Below are 20,552 nucleotides of genomic sequence, written 5' to 3'. Positions count from 1 at the left end.
AAATACGCAAGGAAATCATAAACCATTCTATTACGTGCTCTTTAAATTGCCTTTTAGCGGTAGTAATAATAATAATAATAATAATAATAATAATAATAATAACAATATTAATAATAATAATACATAAAAAAATAACTGGAACATAAGTAATAAAACATATAGATTAAGATCATATTTAATTTTTGGCACGGAATCGTGATGCAGAACTTTATTTTGTAAACCTTAACCGGAAGTCTTCGTCTTTATTGTGGCTAGCTTGATTCCGCTACTGCCGTACTAGCTATTTGTAACGGCAAAGCCTCCGAGCTGTCAAAAGCGTCGGTAAGTCTCACTGCCTCATCCCACAGTCATGTAATCCATCACCACACTTATTACTTATCGAAAATGTATTAATACTTAGGTTGCTGTTTTGGGACTTTCTCGGAGTTGATGTTTCTTTAAGCGGAGCTTGGTGGTCGCGAGGATTATCATTTCCTGACAGAATTTGACAGTCACCCGCCTGACTGTTGGTTCGGCGTGGACTCGTGGTGTTGTTGTTTCACCGTGACAGACCTAGCTACACAGTGAGGTAAGTTAAGGACACAGAGTACAGAAACAGTAGCCCAACTCATGTCTCATGTTGTATTCGCCTGGTCATTTTGCTGTTAATATTTAAACAATTAACGCCAACTAGTTTTCGTGTCCAGTGTGCACATGCGCTGCTTCTGGGTGATGCTTTTTTTGTCTCTTTATATAGCTACAGTCTATGGCTTTTGCCACAGATATCTATGGGCTTTTGTCAGTTGATTGACTAACGTTACCCCCGGCTTACCTGCTGCGGTGATGGACCACCGTTACATTAACGTGCGTTGCTTGTTGCGGTGATGGATGACACAACATGGACTACGGTCATGTTACAACTGTCATGTAACGTTACTGTTACCAACAAGGGGCATTTGTGAAATTTCTGAATTGTTGTAACTTCTTAAAATATGTCAATATTATTGTAATCTATTATTAGAGATATTCAAATGTATTTTGTTGTCTAATTAAAAATAAACAGTTCAAATATCAACAAAAAAAAGATATCTGAAAGGAATAAAGACTTTAATACATACCTACTCTACACTTAACTTTGCCTAATTATAAGTTTCATATATTGTGCCAAAAAAACTTTGGGGAAAAAAAACGTTATGATTAGTACCGTTTTATACATATTCATGAAGTCGTTTATAGCACTAAAACAAAGATACTGCAGTAACAAATGGGCAAAATTACAGATACAACAGCACATTACACAATGTGGCTGGAGGCTGAAAGATAAAATGAGTTTTTAGGAGGAATAGAGGACATTTTGATCCTCAGGCAGCTGTAACTCTACATGTGTAGCATGGGAAAGAGAAAGAGAGAATGTAATGTAAGCATCTGGTTCACATTGATATAAACAGACCTTACTGGGTAGCTGCTCAGCTAATTGACTGTAGTTTGTGTCTTTCCCCCTCTCTACTTTACAAAGAGCTTGGGGTAATTTGTCTTGATCCAGTCCACGCAGATGACTCATCTGTTCTGTATGGCTGAGTCATATTTCACTGGCACTGTCCTAAAGTTAGCCGCAGTATTAAACCATTTGCCAGTTTTGGACTGATGGGGGCTACTTCTCTCCATTCCTTTTTGCCCTCTCCTTCCCACTGTATTTACTTTCTTTCTTCCCTCAGCCTCTCATTCCTGTGCTATTTGTTCCTGCATTTTTCCACTCATTAGAAAACTCTTAACTCCCTTGCTGGTTTTTAAACCCGCAAGAGTGTTTTCCACATGTTCCCTCTTGTGAATTCAAACAAACATTTCTCACACACAGTCCCCTGTTTCACCTCTTCCCCCTTTGTCATTTTTATCCATTTGTCCACCGTGTTCGTCTTTGTTTTGCTGCCCATCTCTTTCTATTTTTCTCTCAGACCACCCCATTGCCTTTGTCCCAGTCTGCTCTTGTCATTTTTCCTTCTTTGTCTGTGGCCTGTGTCAGTGGTGAGGATACTGGACCGGTTACAGGGCCCCGCCCTGCCCAGCCCTGAGCAAACACCACCACTACATCCCGATCTCTGCATGCCTCAGATTTTGACCCAGTATAGATGCCTTGCTGGGGCTTATTGGACTCACACATGCTTGTACGTGTGTGTTTGTATGTGGGTGTAAGGTGTTTTGGTCGGTTTTATACACTGCTGTTGAATCACAGTGGGGTGTGGGTCCAGCCGGCATTAAGCAGTGCTCATACTCCCAAAAGTTCAATTCATTTCCGGTAAGGGGATGTAAGATAGCAAAGGGATGACTGAGGCTGCTCACTGGTGTTCAGGAGACAGTTTTGCTTCTAATTCACCTCCTGTGGGCAGAGCACTAACAATACCTGGAATGCAGAGTTTCATTTGGATAAATTCATCTTCAGTGTTTTCCCTCGGTTTGTGAACAAAAAGCAATTTCCCCATATCACATTTCCTTGCGGATTTTTGCGTCTCTTTGTAGTCGTATTGTGTTTGTTTTTTTTGGCAGTTTTGCGTCTCTTTTTTGACATCATTTTGTAGCATTGTTATTCCCATATCTGTGTCTAAAAGGTTGAAAAAGCTAGATCAGATATTACATTAAAAACACTCAAGAAGCTTAAAAACTAAACTTGCTAAAGAAGTCCAATTGGGATCGGCTACAATCATTAGATCTGAGAAAAGTCTTTTAGTTACTTTCGTTTAGGCTTAGGTGCTGCCTAAAATGGCTTGGGTGCTGCGCCTAACCCTTATACTGACAGGGTAAGCCCTAGTCTTACTGTAAGTGCCTGCCAGATGTGACATGCGTCTCTTCTGCTCTCCTTCTCCATGATTAAGGCAGGTTAAATCTTCCAAAAGAATCACTGCAAGTGTTTAGCCCCTGCTTTGGAAGAACAGCACCTTTTGTGTATTTCTGCACATTATTCCCACAGGAACTGAAACAGGTTTCACTATGTCCATAAGGGGATGTTTCCACTGAGATTTGCCTATATTCATAACTTTACAGACGGCTCACGTACACATGGAGGAACCATTAGGGGTGGGAAAAATAAAATAACGATTCGATTCTCGATTCAGATAAGTTAATAATCGATATAAATATATATATTTTTTTAAATGTGTTGATTTTTATATAAAAGTTACTGTCTCCAGACAAGTACAAAGAAAACGGAGTGACTGAAAGAGGATGGGATAATGGACTTAATAATGAACTTAGAGTTTAAGAAAGAGTGCAGAAAAAAATGATAATGAAAGTGGGGGGGGGGTAAGAAAAAGAGGAGGTGTGGCTTTGTGCTGAGGTGTCTGCTTTAATAAGGAGGGGGTTGGTATGTTCAGGAGGGGAAAAGTGCTGAGCGAGGCCACACTGAGATGCTATTTCAAGTGGAAGTGAGGATTTGAGGGAATTATCGTACAAAGCGCTCCTTTCTCCACACTCTTACCTAAAGCCTCTTGGCGTGCCCTAAAGAGAGACATGCTAATTGTGTGAAAGAGGTGTTTGTTTTGCTCAATACAGATACAGGCTGCTGTTGCTGTGGAGTCCAAATATTTGTGACATTTTCTGCCGTTTGTCTGTTTCGTGTGTATAGCTGTTGCCATTGAAAAGATAACACATGTTGTTATCAGTTTTTTTAAATACTATCTTTGACATTTGAGGTTTGTGTGAGATATATCTCACTCTTCACAGTTCAGTTGCAACGTCCTCTTTTTTTAATCCTCGTTTAATCAAACACGCTACAGGGAAATGAAAGAGTTAAATAGTTGGCTATTGGCAAATGTCTGCGATAAAGGAATAGATTTTTGCCCTTATTGAAAAGTCTCATGCAAATAGGCAAAATTAAAATGCAAGAACTCACGTTTACATAAACAGCCTGATAGCTGGATAGACATGAGAGGGAGAGTTGCATTAAATACATGTTTGTATCGACTGTTCCAATACGGTACTCCTGTCCTTGTAAAGTAAAGAGATACGTGTTGTAATGTGCAGCTTCATGGTTTAAGAATTGTTTTACAGAAGTTTTTTTGAAAATAAGACTTCACTTATGGATTGTTTGCAGCTGCTGCAGAAAAAAAACAGTTCCTGTATGACGGTGTGTTGTCTTTATTTAGAGTAAACAGAGAAGATCTGTTTGCTGTCAGGGGCAACCACAGTAATGGTGCAACAGTAATAACATATTGCTGTTATTGTCTGTTTAAGACCCCAAATCCTCCTCATTTACTCTGTTAAACAATCGCATGCGCAGAACCAGTGGAGGAAGTTGAAATTAAAAGGAATTTGGACATTCACTGTAATAATGTTGAGCCAGTGAGGAAGGCGTTAGTGGACAAATATCAACAGAGCTGGGCGTGAGCGTCTCCACTGATTGAGATAATCAAATGTAGCTAATATAAGGTTTAACGCCCTTTTTCAGGGGAGTGGAGGCTTCTGTGTGTGCGTGTGGTGTGCTTTCTCGCTGACTTCCTGTCTCTATCTGTTGGGTACAAACAGCCACAGCTTCCCTTTCTGTCATCTTCTGCCGCTCGTTTCAGTAGCATTAGGTAGTAACTGCTCTGCAGTCATCCTGTCCCCCGGCTCATAATATCACAAGGCGATTTCAAACTGTGACCAGGTTAGTTTTTCTGAGACCACCGCTCTCATTTAATGGAGAGGAGGCCCGGTATGATTCAGGATATACTGTAAAGACTGGATTACAAAGCAGGTTAGTACATGTTCTTACAGTATGGAGACTACAGTATTCTCTTATATCGTCCATATTTAATGCTGGTCTCTAGACTTTATCCTTGCACTATTGGACTTATTTGCACTACCACCATGACACACACTCTCATAGAGCACCGTCCTTACCATGCATATTGAATCACAGGGTCAGTCCCTGCAAGCGTTTCATGCTTATACATCCCTTAGTACATTCATGTGGATTTTTTATTTGATCATCCTGTTTATGATGTATGTGTATGTTGTGTGTGATGTCTTTAAGCTACTGGGACCGTGAATTTCCCTTTGGGGATCAATACAGTATCTATCTATCTCTATCTCCTTCTCTCTCTCTCTCTCTCTCTCTCTCTCTCTCTCTCTCTCTCTCTAGAGCAGACATGGTTGTCATCAAGTTGAATAACGCCCAGTGGAGTGGATAGATTCATGTTCATAACTTTCAAAATCAGGCTGCTTTCTAACCTCTCACTTGTATTGGCCAGTATGTCTTGCAACCGATGTTGCATAAATGCTGATGTACAAATTTCATTTCATTCTTCCAGATGATGAGTCTGTGTCTGGGTTATCTGATGTAATGATATTCACCCTACGACATTAGGTTGTGATGCAAACTACATTATGAAATTCAGATTTTCCTCTATGTTCTCACTTGTTCTCCCCACCTCGAGTTCAGACATAAGGGGAAACAACGGAGCAGCATCTCTGGAGCTAGTCATGTAGACTAAGCCAATGCCAAAGGAATCAACACTTGGGCCCTCTTCTTACACCACTCTTGAAATATACTCTAAAGAATGGAAGAGTTAAATTCAGATATTCCAACCATACACTTTTTCGTCTTTTCCATTTTCGAGTACATGCAAGTACCTGTTGCTTTCAGGCTGTTGTCTGCTGCATTTTTTTGTGGGGGATGAATGGATATACATATTGGCAATGATATACAAGAGGCCAGCCGCCACTTTTTACTGTAATTGTAGGTACAACAGCGCAATGATTCTGTGCAAATAGAAAGAAAATGCAATGCACCTTACAGTAATAATACCGCAAGAGTAATATAGTCTCATATTTGATAGTCATTTGGATTAATAATATTTATTTTTGGAAAATAATGATGTTTTAAGCAGATACACCTTTGGCTTGTCTATGCTCTTCAAATTAATTTAAGAAAATTTGCTTTCTACTAAGAGTTGGCACAGCAAGAAGTAAAGCTGGTGAGCTGTGGTTTATGCTAATCATCTGCACGGTAACAACACACTGACCAATCGGATTGCTCTTCTTAAGATGCCTGTTACATAACAACTGTGATGGCAGCATTTCTGAAAGATAACCTGACCGGATACTTTCTAACAAACATCGCAGCATAATGCAGCTGAATTTAGCTTGTCTGTGCTCTCGTCATCTACATCACCCGCTGTTAAACTGTAGTATTTTTTCGAGATCTTTCCTCCCTTTAAGTATGGTGGGTCTGTTGAGGTATGCTGCATATGTGTGTGTTTTTTGTCTTTCTACAGTGTGGTATTGCTTCGTACTATCAGTGTATGTTTTTTAAGCTTGTGTGTTCAAATGCATTTGTATCTGAGTGTGTTGGTGTTTTATATATGCTCTGTGACTCGGAGTGAGTGTTTGAGCAGCAGTAGGACTCCTGTAGATTAGTTGGATTACAGACTGCCGAGATTAACCAAGAGAGCATCTGTCAGAGACTTTCTGCTAGTATTACTACTAGAGGTGTTAGAAATTAATCAAAGAATTGTGGACATGGACGATGCTGCATCGATAATCGGCCGGGCCATTATCGATTATTTCTGTTTACAATTGAATGTATGCCTGACAACCTTTCTGTTTACATATTCTGTTAATGTTTTGCACATTCAGGAAGTGACATGTGCTCAGTGCTGTAGTTTTATGCATCCAATGTATTTAGTATTAGAGCACTGCAGAATGTTTTGTTTTTGAAGCTTGAAAAGCCTTGAATTAGATATCCTATATGGCTTTAATAGAAAAATGTATTTGACGCATCGTGATGCATCAAGATATCAAATCGAATCGCTGACATGATAATCGTAATCGAATCGGGAGATCAGTGAAGACTCACACCTCTAATTACCACTACCACTACAACATCAACTGCTACAGTACTACTGCTACTGCATCTTTTACTTGTAACTAGAGATGGCCCGATACCATTTTTTGCGTACCGATACCGATTCTGATACTGAACTTGCGTAACGGCCGATACCGAGTACCGATCCGATACCAGTGTGTCATATGTTTTATTATGTTTTAACAACTGTATACTACTATCCCTGTATGGATGTGATATTATTTCTGTCTTTGTTGTCGGTCTGGCTCAGGTTAAACTCTTTGTGAAACATGAATGCCACAGAACTTTCTTTTATTCTCCAGTTTGACAGTCAGTTATAACGGAAAAAGAACATAAATAAACTACTTTAACGTATTTGTTCTTTAGGGCTTTATTACGTGGTATCGGATTGGTGCATAAACTCCAGTACTTCCAGATACTGATACCAGCGTTTTAGGCAGTAGCGGAGCCGATACCGATACTGGTATCGGTATCGGAACATCTCCACTTGTAACCACTTTTAACTGCTATTACCACTGCTACTATAACTGCTGCTCTGACTGCTGTTCTTTTTTTTATTTTTTTTATAAACTTAACACACATATACATAAATACATGCATACATAAATATACAAAATCTTTATGTTTACATAATAAATCAAATTGACCTGCTGTGGCAACTGTTAACAGTGAGAACTACCACACAGTGGTACGGTCGGTAACCACTACTGCTTCTATTTCTGTTGCTGCTAGCTGCTGCTACTTCAACACTTCCACTAGCCTAACTGTGCTGATTTTGTGACTGATTCATTCAGTAGCAGTATTAGCTACTGCATCTACCACTCTGACCACATCATGTACTGTTACTACTACCTAGCATGCTGATGGGTTAAACGGCACCATTCAGTGATTTTGTGTTGCACTTACATAAAGTTAAGGGACTTGGGTGAGACAGATAAAAAAAAAAAAAAGATGGCCAAGATATCCTGACTTTTTATCACCAGTAATGTTGTGTGTGTGTGTGTGTGTGTGTGTGTGTGTGTGTGTGAGGATGTGTTGGGCATTGGCCTTGTGAGCTAAAAAGTCTGTTTAAACTTACTGTACTGATCTGAGGCTTTTTGAGGAGCTATGTTAATCATTGTCAAATCATATCTTATTATGTTTCTCTCTGTGTCTTTCAGTCATGTCCCGTAGGAGTTCTCGCCTGGTGTCCGGCGGCTACTATAATTCAGACGAAGAATCGGATTCGAGTAGCGTAACGAACATATCTTACCGCGAAAACCCTGTCAAGTATGTAGCTCTGTGTGTGTGTGTGTGTGTGTGTGTGTGTGTGTGTGTGTGTGTGTGTGTGTGTGTGTGTGTAGCTTGGATTCTAGTCAGCATCTAACGTGTTGGTTTGTTTACTGTCGTCAGGGTTTTCAAGAAGAAGGCGGGGACCCGCAAGGCCGGCTCCCGTACCCCTAGTAGAGCCAATAGCAATGCTAGTTCTGCCAGCCCTGAGCCGCCCATCACTGCAGGCCAGTATGATGGTAAAAACAATACATCCTATTGGTGCAAGAATAATGACCTAGTATCCTGTCAATACAAAAGTAATAATAATAATAGCGAGAATGAAACCAGATTGGGGACATTTGTTTCAGAGACATTTCAGAGCAGTGCTGAAACAATTAGTTGATTAATTGCAGTTGATTAATCAACAAATGCTTTGATCGTCATGTAATAAACATAAATGCTAAACACTAACTGGTTCCAGAATCTCAAACGCGAGGATTTGCTGCGTTATACCAGTGTAAATTAAGTAATTTTGAGTATTGAAGTGTTGGTTGGACAAAACAAGTAATGTGATGATATCACATTGGGCTGGGTAAAACTATAATATAATAAAATGCATTTATTTTATTATTTTCCGCTATATTTAAGAAGTGGTTCAAAAACAGTTTTTGATCCCTTATAACAAAGCACGTCCTACTTGGGACTCCAACTCCTCAGCACTGGTTGCATATGTCTGACCAGTGGCACCAGTTCAACTAACAAGGGATTTTCTTGTAATCATTTTTAGAGGCCTGATGAGGCAAAATTGTCAAGTATTTCACAAGAAAAAAAACGGGTTATAGGGAAGTCTGAAAGAAATGATTAAATCAAATGTAATCATTCATTTACAAATAGCATTTGTTGCAGCCCCTTTTCATAGGTTTAATTATTCCATAAATGATACACCATAAAACTGAATACATGATTAAAATATCCATCTTTTTTTTGTTTTTGAAAGGTAGTCCTGCAACATTTGTCATAAGAAAACAAGTGATTATTTATCATATAATTATTCACAGCTGACTGTTGCTGACCGTCTGTTTTTGTCTCTCTTCTGCCTCTCAGGCCTGAGTCTTTCTTCCTTGAGCAGCCAGACGCAGCCGATCATGAGGACGGTGCCCAACATCTCCACCACACCTACCCCTCGGCCACCCCTGACCCCATCATCAACCCGGAGTCAGACGCCCCCATGCTGCCCCTCAGTACCTCCAGAGAAGAGCCCCTACGCTGGGCTCTGCAGCTCCAGCAGGCCGGGGTTACACCTCCGACCCAACCACAAGGAGCTAGGTCAGAGCGCTGTGGACAGCTCAGGGTACTCATCCTCTGAGGGCCCTCACAGGAAGCCCACAGCCAGCAGCAGTACCAGTAGAATCAGCAGTAATAGTGGGGCTCCCAGTATTGGATACATGAGCAGAGTCAGCAGTGCCTTCTTTGGTCTAATGGGTGAGAACTTGTGTGTGTGTGTGTGTGTGTGTGTGTGTGTGTGTGTGTGTGTGTTTTTGCATGTGTGTGTCTTTGCATCATTGGTGGAGCCGGGGAGGGGCATGGGGGTGCTGTAGCTACCCCTAGGATTCCCTTAGTACCCCCAAGAAATTGCTGTGGTTTATAAAAAAAATAAAAAATAAAATTGTTAATGTGTAAACACTGTGATTATTTTTTTAGAAGAAAAACATAAAGCCAAAACAAGTGATCGTATTTGGCCAACGGGCGCAGCACACATTAAACTTTTGACCTTATTTCCAAAGATAAATCTCTCTCTCCCTCTCGTTCGCTCGCTCAGTAGTCCCCCACCCCCACCCCCCCCTTGGCGGAGGTGGGTGCGTATCTGTGCGCGTGTGTAGGCTATGTGTGTCAAGGGGAAGTCTAAATTTCAGAGCACCCTCACTGAAACGTCGAGCAAACCCCACAGCACCAGCAAAAGAAAATCTCTGGCGTCGCCACTCTTTATAATAATCTCACTGTTTCCTTTGTTCTGTGCAGACTCAGTCTCATTGATGGCCGCTGCATTACAGTCAAAAATAATGCATCTGACAACTTTAGGTATGGTTTTGCTGTATGTGTTTCAGTTAGTCTTGACTGTATTTTTGCACATGTGATAACACGTGTTTAGTATGTACATTCTTATGCTTGTTTTTCTAGCATTGTTAAGTGGATTTGTACAGTGTCTGCGTACATACTGCTTTCACATGCCAGTAGGTTTGTGTTTTCACAAATCGTTGCATGTGATTTGGAAATCCCTGTAAACCAACTTTTTTTCCGTGTCCCTGCAGCTAATACTTCAGTCAGCAGTCGCATGAAGAAGGCTTGTGGTCTGTTTCTCCTCCTCCTCCTCATCGTACTTTTATGTAAGTGGCTTAAACATTTTACAGATTCAGGTTTGCATGTCATCTGGCAAATTTTTGAATCACAACTCGGAGACACCTCATCATCCCCTGGGACATAGTGTTTAGTTATGCTGCTTAAACGTTGAAGTCTACTGTAGCTTTCCATGTTTCCTGAATGAGACAATAAAAATAAAATCAAAAAGTTATTTAAAGGTAAAAATAAGTTTATTTTTTTAAGATCACTTAGGAAAAACTCATTGATTACACTATGTTTGATGTGATGCTCACAAATTAAAAGAGTTAAAAGAAATCCAAAGCTTTCTTATGTTTTGACTATTGCTCTGTATATTATGATGTAATTTCTACAGGCCCTACTTTCCTAAATACAGCTTACATTTTTAGTACTCAAGTTTTTCCCCAGGTAATTGGTTAGCAGAGATTGCAGGTTATGTGTGTTTGACTTGCACAGCATCACTGCTGTGTGTCGATACCCCCCCCCCCTCACACATCCCCTCCTTAGTGTGATTGAATGAGTCACAGTAAATGTGAGTCATTATAAGTTTCAGGGACTTTGATCCTAGAAGGTTCATGGAGTCAGATGATGTTTACTTTTTCTTGTGCCTCTGTTTCCAAGTGCTGTTCTTAAGGCACCATTCCTCCTATTTTCTCCAGGTATTTGGTTCCTCCTTCCTTTGTTGACCTCGCTCATCTCCCGCATGGCTGTCACAAAGACCCTGTCACAAACTAAAGCCAAGAGTCAACCTGTTTCCCCTGCCACTCCTCCTCCTCAATCCAACATCATACATTCTACACCCGTGGTGGTAGGACAGATAACCTTCATCTCAGTGTGTGTGTGTGTGTGTGTGTGTGTGTGTGTGTGTGTGTGTGTGTGTGTGTGTGTGTGTGTGTGTGTGTGTGTGTGTGTGTGTGCGTGTGTGCGTTAAATTGAAATTGATTGGCATTGGATGAGTGGGTGGTGGATATCGATTGATTGATAACTATGGTAATTGCAAATGTTTCCCAGCCTCTTCAAGTAACTTTAACTTAGCTACTAAGGAATTCCGGTCCTCAGAATGATTTCCTGTTGTGTGCATGTTGTGTCCATTTCTTCATTTACATTTTGCAGGGCTGTACATGAACAATGTAGTATTTATTTCCTGGCACACAAATGTAATATAAGGACATTGAAACAGTAAAACTGTAAGATTGTGCTCGAATACAAAGCAGAATTAATAGACTACAGAGAACTGGTAACTAAAAGAATTCAGGAAGACGACAAGGACGTGTACATCTTCTTTTTGGTTTACAGGTGTCAGACTTGATGGCCACTCTTTTAGGAAGTCAAAGAAGCCTAGGAACCTTAAGCCATCTTTTAAAAGATTTAAAAGCTCACAAACGCACCAGGAACTGTTACGACCTCAATTTGGTATATATACTGAAAGTATACTGTCAGAATATAAAAGGACGACTACAATAGGGCACAAAATCATAAATAACTAAAAAGTTTCTTACATGGAGTTCCTTGTGAAAAACATATTTATTTAGGTGTTGATGGCATGAAAAATTGGTCTTTTTGTTAAAGTTCTTTTTCTCCCTCTAGGATCCAGCCATCGTGTCTGCCGCTGTAGAGGCGAGGATACAACAATTCTTGGTGAGAAACGGATCTTTTGCAAATAATTAAAATGACAAACTGATGATAAATGATATTTATGTGGGGTTGTTGGCCAGGGGCGATTCCGGCATTTTATCAGAATACAGCATTGAAAATCTGCTTAGAAATATAGGAAATAGTCGATGGGATAGAGCAACACAATGTAATTCTGCTAAATAAAACATCACATTCATTATTAGTTTCACTTGTTTTCTTTTTGAAAAAATTGTACAGTATATCCGAATACAATACACATGTTCTATAGGTTCAGTCTGCCTTAAAAAAAAGAAAAGAAACAATTCCAGTGCTGGTTCCATTATATCAGAATTTTGGGTAGTCATCATGGAAACATTAATTGGTCATGTGACGAAGGGCTGGGAAGATTGGCAACAACCAACAGACTGAACAGTCAGCCAAGTGATAGTACTCTGATCCAATGGAAATCACAATTGTCAAATTGACAGCACTCTAGCCCAATGGATATGGGGGGGGGGCAATCATATTCCAGTCCCAGCCCGTGCCCCCCTTCTAGCCCCGCCCCTGTTGTGGCATGAAAACGTGGGGTCTTTTTTGTGACCTTAATAGAATTAAGAGTCCTTTTTTTCCCTCTAGGATTCAGCCGTTGTGTCTGCTGCTGTAGAAGCAAAGATGCAACGTCTTTTGGTAAGACGCCAATCGTATGCAAATTTGAAAGTGTGATGTAGTAGCTCCACCAGCTTTACTTTGTTTTTGGAGTGTAACCTGTATCTGTGTTGGTTGCAGGAGGAGCAGCAGCTGAAGCAGCAACACATTATCTCTCAGGTGAGGGAATCTCGCTCTCTGTGACTGCCTGTGTCTTTCCCTGTTGTGCTCCATGTCTTCTCTCATTCCTTTCTTCTTGTAGCTAACAAACTGTATGGTGAAAAGTCCTGCCTGGTGAGACCTGGGGCCTGTTGCACAAAACCAGGATAAGGGATTAAGCCGGGATATTCAAGTTATCCTGGATGAATTTAGCTTTGATTTGGTTGCACAAAAGCAGGTTGAATTAAACCCAGCCAAGTAACCATGGAGATTTGTTCTTTGCAGCTAGCCTGCTCCAGAGCAGGCTAACAGCCAGGCTAAGATTAATCCTGGAGTCTGATGTGTTAAATCAGCTGCCGCTCTGATCCGAGATAAACGTGTTTAACAGTTATTCTGTTGTCTTCTGAATGTGTTCTGCTTTATTTTTATTAACATGCATTACTTGTCACAAGTTTGATTTAAATCCTACTATTGCAGTTGTTTGGATGGTAAGAAATGGTTGCACTGGCACCGGAGATAAAGTGGGACAATGCAGAGGAAATGGGCTTTTCCTCCGCTGCAACATGGAGAGGTGGGGGGAGGCAGGGGGATCCTCCCACACTGTGCAGCGGACTCTAAAGGAGACTTTTAGTGTCAATAACGACGACAATGGCACCTGACCAAACGTCCGTATTTTACGAGATGGGAGTGAGAATGTGTTGGAATGCCACAAAGCTTCTTAATCTTTTTATTTTGGTGCCGTCACGCATCTTGGAGCTTGGGAGTGAGAAAAAAACATGAATAATAGGCTATATTGTTTTACAGATATGCTTACAGTGTGTTTTGAAGTCACTTACTTCTTTTTCTAGTTTTTGTCCAGTCATGTTTGTTCTGTATGAACACTAATTGTAGAAATAGAGATTTGTGGATATGGTTGTAAAACATATTCTCTCATTATGAATAAGGGTTTGAAATTAAGCCTAGTCCTTAGGGTAAATTGCCCGAGGAACATTAATTCCCTCTGCTCACTTTTAAGGCAAAGTAGGCTAAATAATAAAACATTTTATTTATATAGTGCTTTACAGGCTACTCAGACACTTTACAGTAAAACCAGCACATTTAGCACATAAAAACAGATACAGCAATAAAACCAACACAAAACAAGCATATTAAAAGCAATTAAAACAGAGTGTACAACTTTGTAAAAATGTGGAGTGACTAGTAAGTAGATCTTTTTAAATCCTTACGCATTCAGTCGGTCCGCTGTTGTCTGTTGGGCTTTTTCTCTCTGTCTGATAACAACAGCCGTATTTCCCTTTTTGCATATTAAATGTTTCACCTCCTCGTAATTTTCCATTAAAAGCTGCTGCTGCTCAGCGGGTTAAACATATGCCGCACGCATCTTCTCCATTTCTGCATCAGTAAATCTGTGATCGATACCGTGGTCTATTTAAGAAAGCCGTGAACGTGCACTTATCCCAGCTATCTACACCTGGCTTGACATAGCTTCACCTTCTCATCCTGGCTCGGCAAACGTACAACCGATTAAGCCGCGATGAGCGGACCACACTAAGTCAAGCTGCGCTTTTTCAGTTATCCTGGATTTCTTCATTCTACTTTTGTGCAACAGGCCCCTGGAAGCCAGACTGGGAGTAACAAAAGGGTCAAACCCCAGCTGTCCTAGAGTAACATCTAGTGGTGTTGAAGAGGAACTGCAGAGAATACAGGCAGATTGTCTGCATGATTTTGCAGCTTTCATGTAACTCACTCGCTGGAAGTAGCAGTTTTCTGGAATAGGGCTGCATAATTAATCGCAATTTTATCGAAATCACAATATGGATTAGTGCAGTACTGATATCGCAGCGGGGTCCATTATTTGTTAAACGCATAATATGTGTCAAACCATTCTGAATTAGGTATTACAGACTGAAGAAAAGATCTTTGTTTGGTACCAATCCTCGCAAAAAAATCACACTACAATCATTTTAATTTCTTTAATTTGAATATTTATAAATTAAAATCATATTCATGATATAAAAATGATCATTCCCTCCAATATCGTGAATCATATCGCAATATCAGTCAAAATAATCCCAGTTAGATATTTTCCTAATATCGTGCAGCCCTATTCTGGACTTTGGTACTTTTAAACGTTTGAAATGCAAATCTGTTTTAGTTTTCGTGTAACACAAGAAAGGATCTGATTTTGGTAATGATCTCGACATCAAATCTAATAAATTAATTCATCAATAGCTCATGGTCCGAGCTATATCTCTCCATGTAATTTGATAGAAAACCATTCAGTCGTCGGGGCACGGGTAAAGTAAAAAGAAATCACTATTTCTACACCACTAACAAGGCTGAAAATAGCACCACACTTCCACGGTAGCATAATGAGGGTCCCTACATGTAAACCGAAGCATTAAGAACTTTGTAAGTGTACAGACAGTTTATTAAAAAGATAGTTTATAAAGACAGTACCGTTCACGTATACGTGCTGGCGCCATCTTGGGAAAACAGTCATGACCAGTCTCACAGCACGGAGCCTCTAGACTGATTTGAACGATACTCACCTTCCCTGACACTGCCCAACACATTTTCCTCCAATCTCACCATAAGCCCTGTCATATCTTTCTCTCTCAGATGAAGGAGAGACTACATCTGGACATGCAGGATGTGAAAGCCAAGCTTGAGGTTGTGGAATCGGAGAGTCGGCTGCGTCTGGAGCAGGAGGTTTCTGGGTTGGGCAGGCAAATGGTGGATTACCAGACAGACAGCCACTCGGCCGCTGCCAGCCTCAGACTCAGGATCCAAGCTTTAGAGTCCCAGAATGCAAAGGTAACAGCGCTGGTAGAGATGTACACAACTGATAGACTCAAGATTTATGTAAGCAGTGTTTTCCCTAGGTTTGTGGAAGACTTAAAGGAACTTTAGCTTATTCACCATAAACCCTAGAGTTAGACAAGTCGATACATACCCTTCTCATCTCCATGCGTGTTGTAACTCTGTCGGACGCCCCCAGCGCTAGCTAAGCCTAGCACAGATCATGGAGGTAACCGGTTCCAACTAGCCTACTGCTCCCAATAAGTGACAAAATAATGCCATCATGTTCTTGTTTACATGTTGTGATTTGTATAGTCACCGGGTGTACAAATAAAAAGGTCACTATGCTTTTACTATCTAGTAATTGTTGACTCTATGAGTGAACTCCAGGCGAACTCTCTGCTCCTCACCACAGGGCTTCAGGTGCTGCTAGCAAATCACTCTGTAGAAGTAGCAGCGCTTTTCTGAGAATATAGTTCCCAGTATGTATACGGTTAGAAGATGGCTGTGTCTCATATGACCTTGTTATTTGTACACCCTGTGACTATACAAATCACAACATGTAAATAGGAACATGTTGGTGTTATTTTGTCACTTATTCGGAGCAGTAGGCTAGTTGGAACCGGTTACCTCCAGGATCTGTGCTAGGCTAAGCTAGCGCTGGGGGCGTCAGACAGAGTTACGTGTTGTAACTCTGTCTGACGCCCCCAGCGCTAGCGGAGATGAGAAGGGTATGTATGGACTTATCTAACTCTGGGGGTTACGGTGAATAAGCTAACGTCCCAATAAGTCGGCGTGTTCCTTTGAGTGCACATATTTGACGGCCGGTTTAGAGGTCCTTCCTCAAGAAAATGTGACATTTTTTTAATCAAAAACATGCAATTTCAGATTATTTTGGGCCATTATTATTTCTGTATCTGTCTAAAACAATGTAAACGCTAGAGCAGACAATAAATAAATAACGCTCAGAAAGCTTAAAGACAAACATTACTAAAGAAGTCGACCAACTACATTCATTAGATCTGAGAAAATTCATTTAGACAGCTTTGATTCTCACATTGATTTTGCATTCATTTAGCTTAGGTGCTGCCCAAAACGGCTTGGGTGCTGCACCTAAGCCTTATAATGGTAGGGAAAACCCTGGTAAGGAAAGACAGAGCTATGTATTAACCCTGTGTTTTGTTCATGTTATCTTCCAACCTAACCTGTTTCCTTAAGATTGTGTGGCTATAATAAATGTTTCTTGTAGCTGTCCCAGGAGTGGTCGTCCATCCAGCTGATGCCTCCTCCTGCCCCCTGTCCTGAGACCAGCGCCACCCCCGTCCAAAACCATCTCACCCCAGAGCTCCAACAGGCCATGGAGGAGTGGCTCACTGAGCGCATCAAGGTGAGTGGAGGGATTTGCCTAGAAATCTAGACGCACCCTAGAGGCAGCAAATGTAATTTGCAGCCAGGGTTGTCTAGCAACTCTCCCGTTGGCTTGCGAGCTGGGAAAACCAAACTCTAGTCAGGCCAATCGCATCGTGTATAGAGTCGGTGGGCGGGCTTAACATAATGACGGCAGAGTTGCGATGGTTCCGCGTGAATTCCCTGCTACTTGAAAATAGACATGTTCCGATACCAGTATCGGTATTGGCTCCGATACTGCCTAAAATGCTGGTATCGGTATCGGGAAGTACTGGAGTTTATGCACCGATCCGATACCATGTAATAAAGCCCTAAAGAAAAAATACGTTAAAGTAGTTTATTTATGTTCTTTTTCCATTATAACTGACTGTAAATCTGGAGAATAAAAGAACGTTCTGTGGCATTCATGTTTCACAAAGAGTTTAACCTGAGCCAGACCGACAACAAAGACAGAAATAATATCACATCCATACAGGGATAGTATACAGTTCTTAAAACATAATAAAATATATGACACACTGGTATCGGATCGGTACTCGGTATCGGCCGATACACAAGTTCAGGTATCGGAATCGGTATCGGGAAGCAAAAAATGGTATCGGACCATCTCTACTTGAAAATAAAGAAGATGGCTGCTGCTGCTTTGGCCGCAACTCTGGTAGACTTGGAGTTTAACTTCTTTGAGAAAAGAACAAAGAACGGCACTGAAGTTATTCTTAAAAAAGGAAGATGTGTTCAGAGTTTTGCCGACCGGATACGGCAAAACGTTTAATCTATCAACCTGCGTTGCTGTAGTTGGTTGTAGAGCTATCCTATTGCGTGCAGAGGGAATTTGAAAGACAACCGTTTATCCCGCCCCTCGGATTAAGCCCTGCCAATGGTGAGTTCCCAGAGCCAACATCTTGATGTGGGTCTGGCTTGTCAGGCTATGGAGGGATAGATACTGTAGACAATTTTCAAGACCACTTAACAACTCCACAACACACATTAATATAATCACAGTACAAGAAAATCTGTCATCGCCATGCGGTGGTATCCATTTGTTTTGATTAGACTTCTGAATGTTTACGTGCGTGTCTGTATCTTGGCATATGTTGATGTGTATGACTTGGTCCGCACACACTTACCGTCTGTACTGTATGTAACTCAGGAGCAGGATGCTATCAGGCTTGGTGACAAAGGAGCTTCCCCCGACTGTGGACGTCCCATGGCTGACAAAATGGCCGACTTTGCATTGGAGACGCAAGGTTGGGAACTTTCACTTGGCTTTATTTACCAAATCAATATGATGGCTGGGAAAAGTAAAAGCAATACTTATGTATTTGTTCATTGGTTTCTTCACACAATATCATTTAGTTTTAATGGTTTAATCAAAAATGGTATTGCTTTTGATTACAGGTGGGTCTAATTGTGGATAAAAGATGATACTTTCATGTAATTAACAAAGATTCAACAAAGTTGCTTGAAAGTCTTTGTTTTTCAATGTGTGTGTGTGTGTGTGTGTGTGTGTGTGTGTGTGTGTGTGTGTGTGTGTGTTTGCAGGTGCCAGTGTGATCAGTACCAGGTGTTCAGAGACCTATCGTATTCGTTCAGCATGTGTGACCCTGTTTGGATTCCCTCTGTGGTACCCATCTGAAAGCCCACGCACTGTTATTCAGGTGTTATTAAGTTCTCTCTGTCATTTCTTTTCTTCTAACCTCCCTCTTTCCTGTCATCTCGAAGTCTATTTCCCCCCCAAAACAACTTATCATCCAATACCTTCCTCTCTCTTCTATCTTCTAAAGACCGTTCTGTCCCTCCTTCTGTCTTTTCTCTTCGACTCCCCCGCTCAGCTCTCTCTCGATGACTGTACAGTTTTCACCACATGGCCAGCTGCTAACTCCTCCTCCCCTCCCAGGGCTACCCGGTGCTGCTCCCAGGGAAATGTTGGGCCTTCCACGGTGTCGAGGGGACTCTTGTCATCTCTCTGTCTCACCCCATCACTATAACTCATGTGACGCTGGACCACCTGCCGCGCTACAACTCCCCCACCGGCCGCATCGACTCCTCCCCCAAAGACTTTGAAGTCTATGTGAGTGCTCCCCAGCTGTTGCTTAAAAAGTGATTTGCTGGATTGCATGTCTCTGTGCTCTGGAATATTCTGACTAAACATTATTAGCATACTCAAACCTACCTAAACTGCCTGAACCCTGTTGGATTGACAGATAACAATTTTTTTTTCTTTCAGTAGATGATAGCAGCTTTAAAAAGTAATTGTTATCAGTCCAACTATGACTGCTTACAAAGTTTGGACAATTGTGGATTTGGCATTTAGAAATAAAAGTTATTTAAAAACAGTTTCTTCAACATGAACATTTTGGTAAAGCTGTGCTTATTTGGCATTTGCGTCATAAAAAAGAGTATTGGCCAATAAAGGTGGGGAAATTTTGGATATCAGCTTACATAGAACACAGCCTGTAGCCTGCTTAATGGAGCTGTATTTTACAGTAGTTATTAAAAGAAATTTGGGTTACACTTCACTTGAAGGTATCTACGTAAGAGTGACATGACACTGTCATGAACGTGTCATAAACATTATAAACAAGTCATAAACGTCTATGACATAATGCTTCTTTTAGTAAGTGTCATTTGGTTTTTGTCATGACAAGTTAGGGTTAGGGTTACAGTTAGGGTTCATGTGTTCATGACAGTGTCATGTCACTCTTATGTAGATACCTTCAAGTAAAGTGTTACCGAAATTTGTAATTTTGAGAAGTTTTCAGAGACTGATATTTGTTTTAGTCATGATAATTCTGATTGGAAGTCTGTTGGTCATCCTTTATTTTCCTTCATTTCACAAGTCCTGTCACTGTGATTAAACCTCAGGAACAAGAACAAAAGTCACACAGAGCAGCTTACCAATTCTGATTCGGAAAAGTCTACGCTGACCGCTCTGATAGTTGTGATGTTGTTTTCTCTTTCCTAGGGAATGAGAAATGACACAGAAGAAGGAGCACTGCTGGGGACATTCACTTACGATGTAAATGGAGAGCCTACGCAAACATTCAAGCTGCCTGTGAGTTGACATAAAGACCTAACTATTTCCTGTTCTATATGAAAATTATGAGGTTAGCATAAGCTGACTGAAAATGCAAATAATCTGACAACTTCTGTTTTTTTCATCTTTTTTTTATCTTTATCTTTCCTCTACTCTCTTACATTTTCTATCTTTCCCTTTTCATTCTTCTGTCCCCCCCCCCCCTTCATGCAGAAGCCCAGTGACGTGGTGTATCGAGTTGTGGAGCTGCGTGTCCTCAGTAACTGGGGACATGTTGAATACACGTGCCTCTATCGCTTCCGTGTGCACGGACAGATCGCCTCCACATTATAATTCATTATATATATATATAGCAATTTTCTTCAGGTTACAAAATTGTTTTTCAGAAGCAAAAACAACAATACAACAACCATAGAATAAAATACAAGCAACAGAGTGATCCTA

General features: G+C 40.8%; 1 protein-coding gene across 6 annotated transcripts; it reads left to right on the top strand.

Moving 5' to 3' along the window:
* Positions 1–250: 250 nt before the first annotated feature.
* On the top strand, positions 251–20,509 carry LOC144533503 (uncharacterized). Of its 6 annotated transcripts, none has more exons than XM_078274917.1 (18): positions 251–321; positions 401–568; positions 7,978–8,086; positions 8,210–8,313; positions 9,173–9,550; positions 10,088–10,147; positions 10,378–10,452; positions 11,104–11,252; positions 12,032–12,082; positions 12,695–12,745; positions 12,845–12,883; positions 15,485–15,679; positions 16,914–17,051; positions 18,222–18,318; positions 18,614–18,729; positions 18,969–19,142; positions 20,037–20,126; positions 20,322–20,509. In XM_078274917.1, exons 3-18 carry the CDS (start codon positions 7,980–7,982, stop codon positions 20,439–20,441), a joined length of 1,944 nt encoding a protein of 647 aa, XP_078131043.1. In that variant the 5' UTR covers positions 251–321; positions 401–568; positions 7,978–7,979; the 3' UTR covers positions 20,442–20,509. The 6 variants fall into 6 exon arrangements, with proteins under 6 accessions (XP_078131043.1, XP_078131015.1, XP_078131052.1 ...); XM_078274889.1 differs by having other exon boundaries at positions 8,210–8,325; XM_078274926.1 differs by lacking the exon at positions 10,088–10,147 and having other exon boundaries at positions 8,210–8,325.
* The last annotated feature ends 43 nt before the right edge of the window (positions 20,510–20,552 follow it).

This window comes from Sander vitreus, chromosome 2 (assembly GCF_031162955.1).
Source record: "Sander vitreus isolate 19-12246 chromosome 2, sanVit1, whole genome shotgun sequence".
NCBI classification, from domain to species: domain Eukaryota; kingdom Metazoa; phylum Chordata; class Actinopteri; order Perciformes; family Percidae; genus Sander; species Sander vitreus.
The sequence above is the reverse complement of the archived record's forward strand: the minus strand, read 5'-3'. Positions and strand labels throughout refer to the sequence as shown.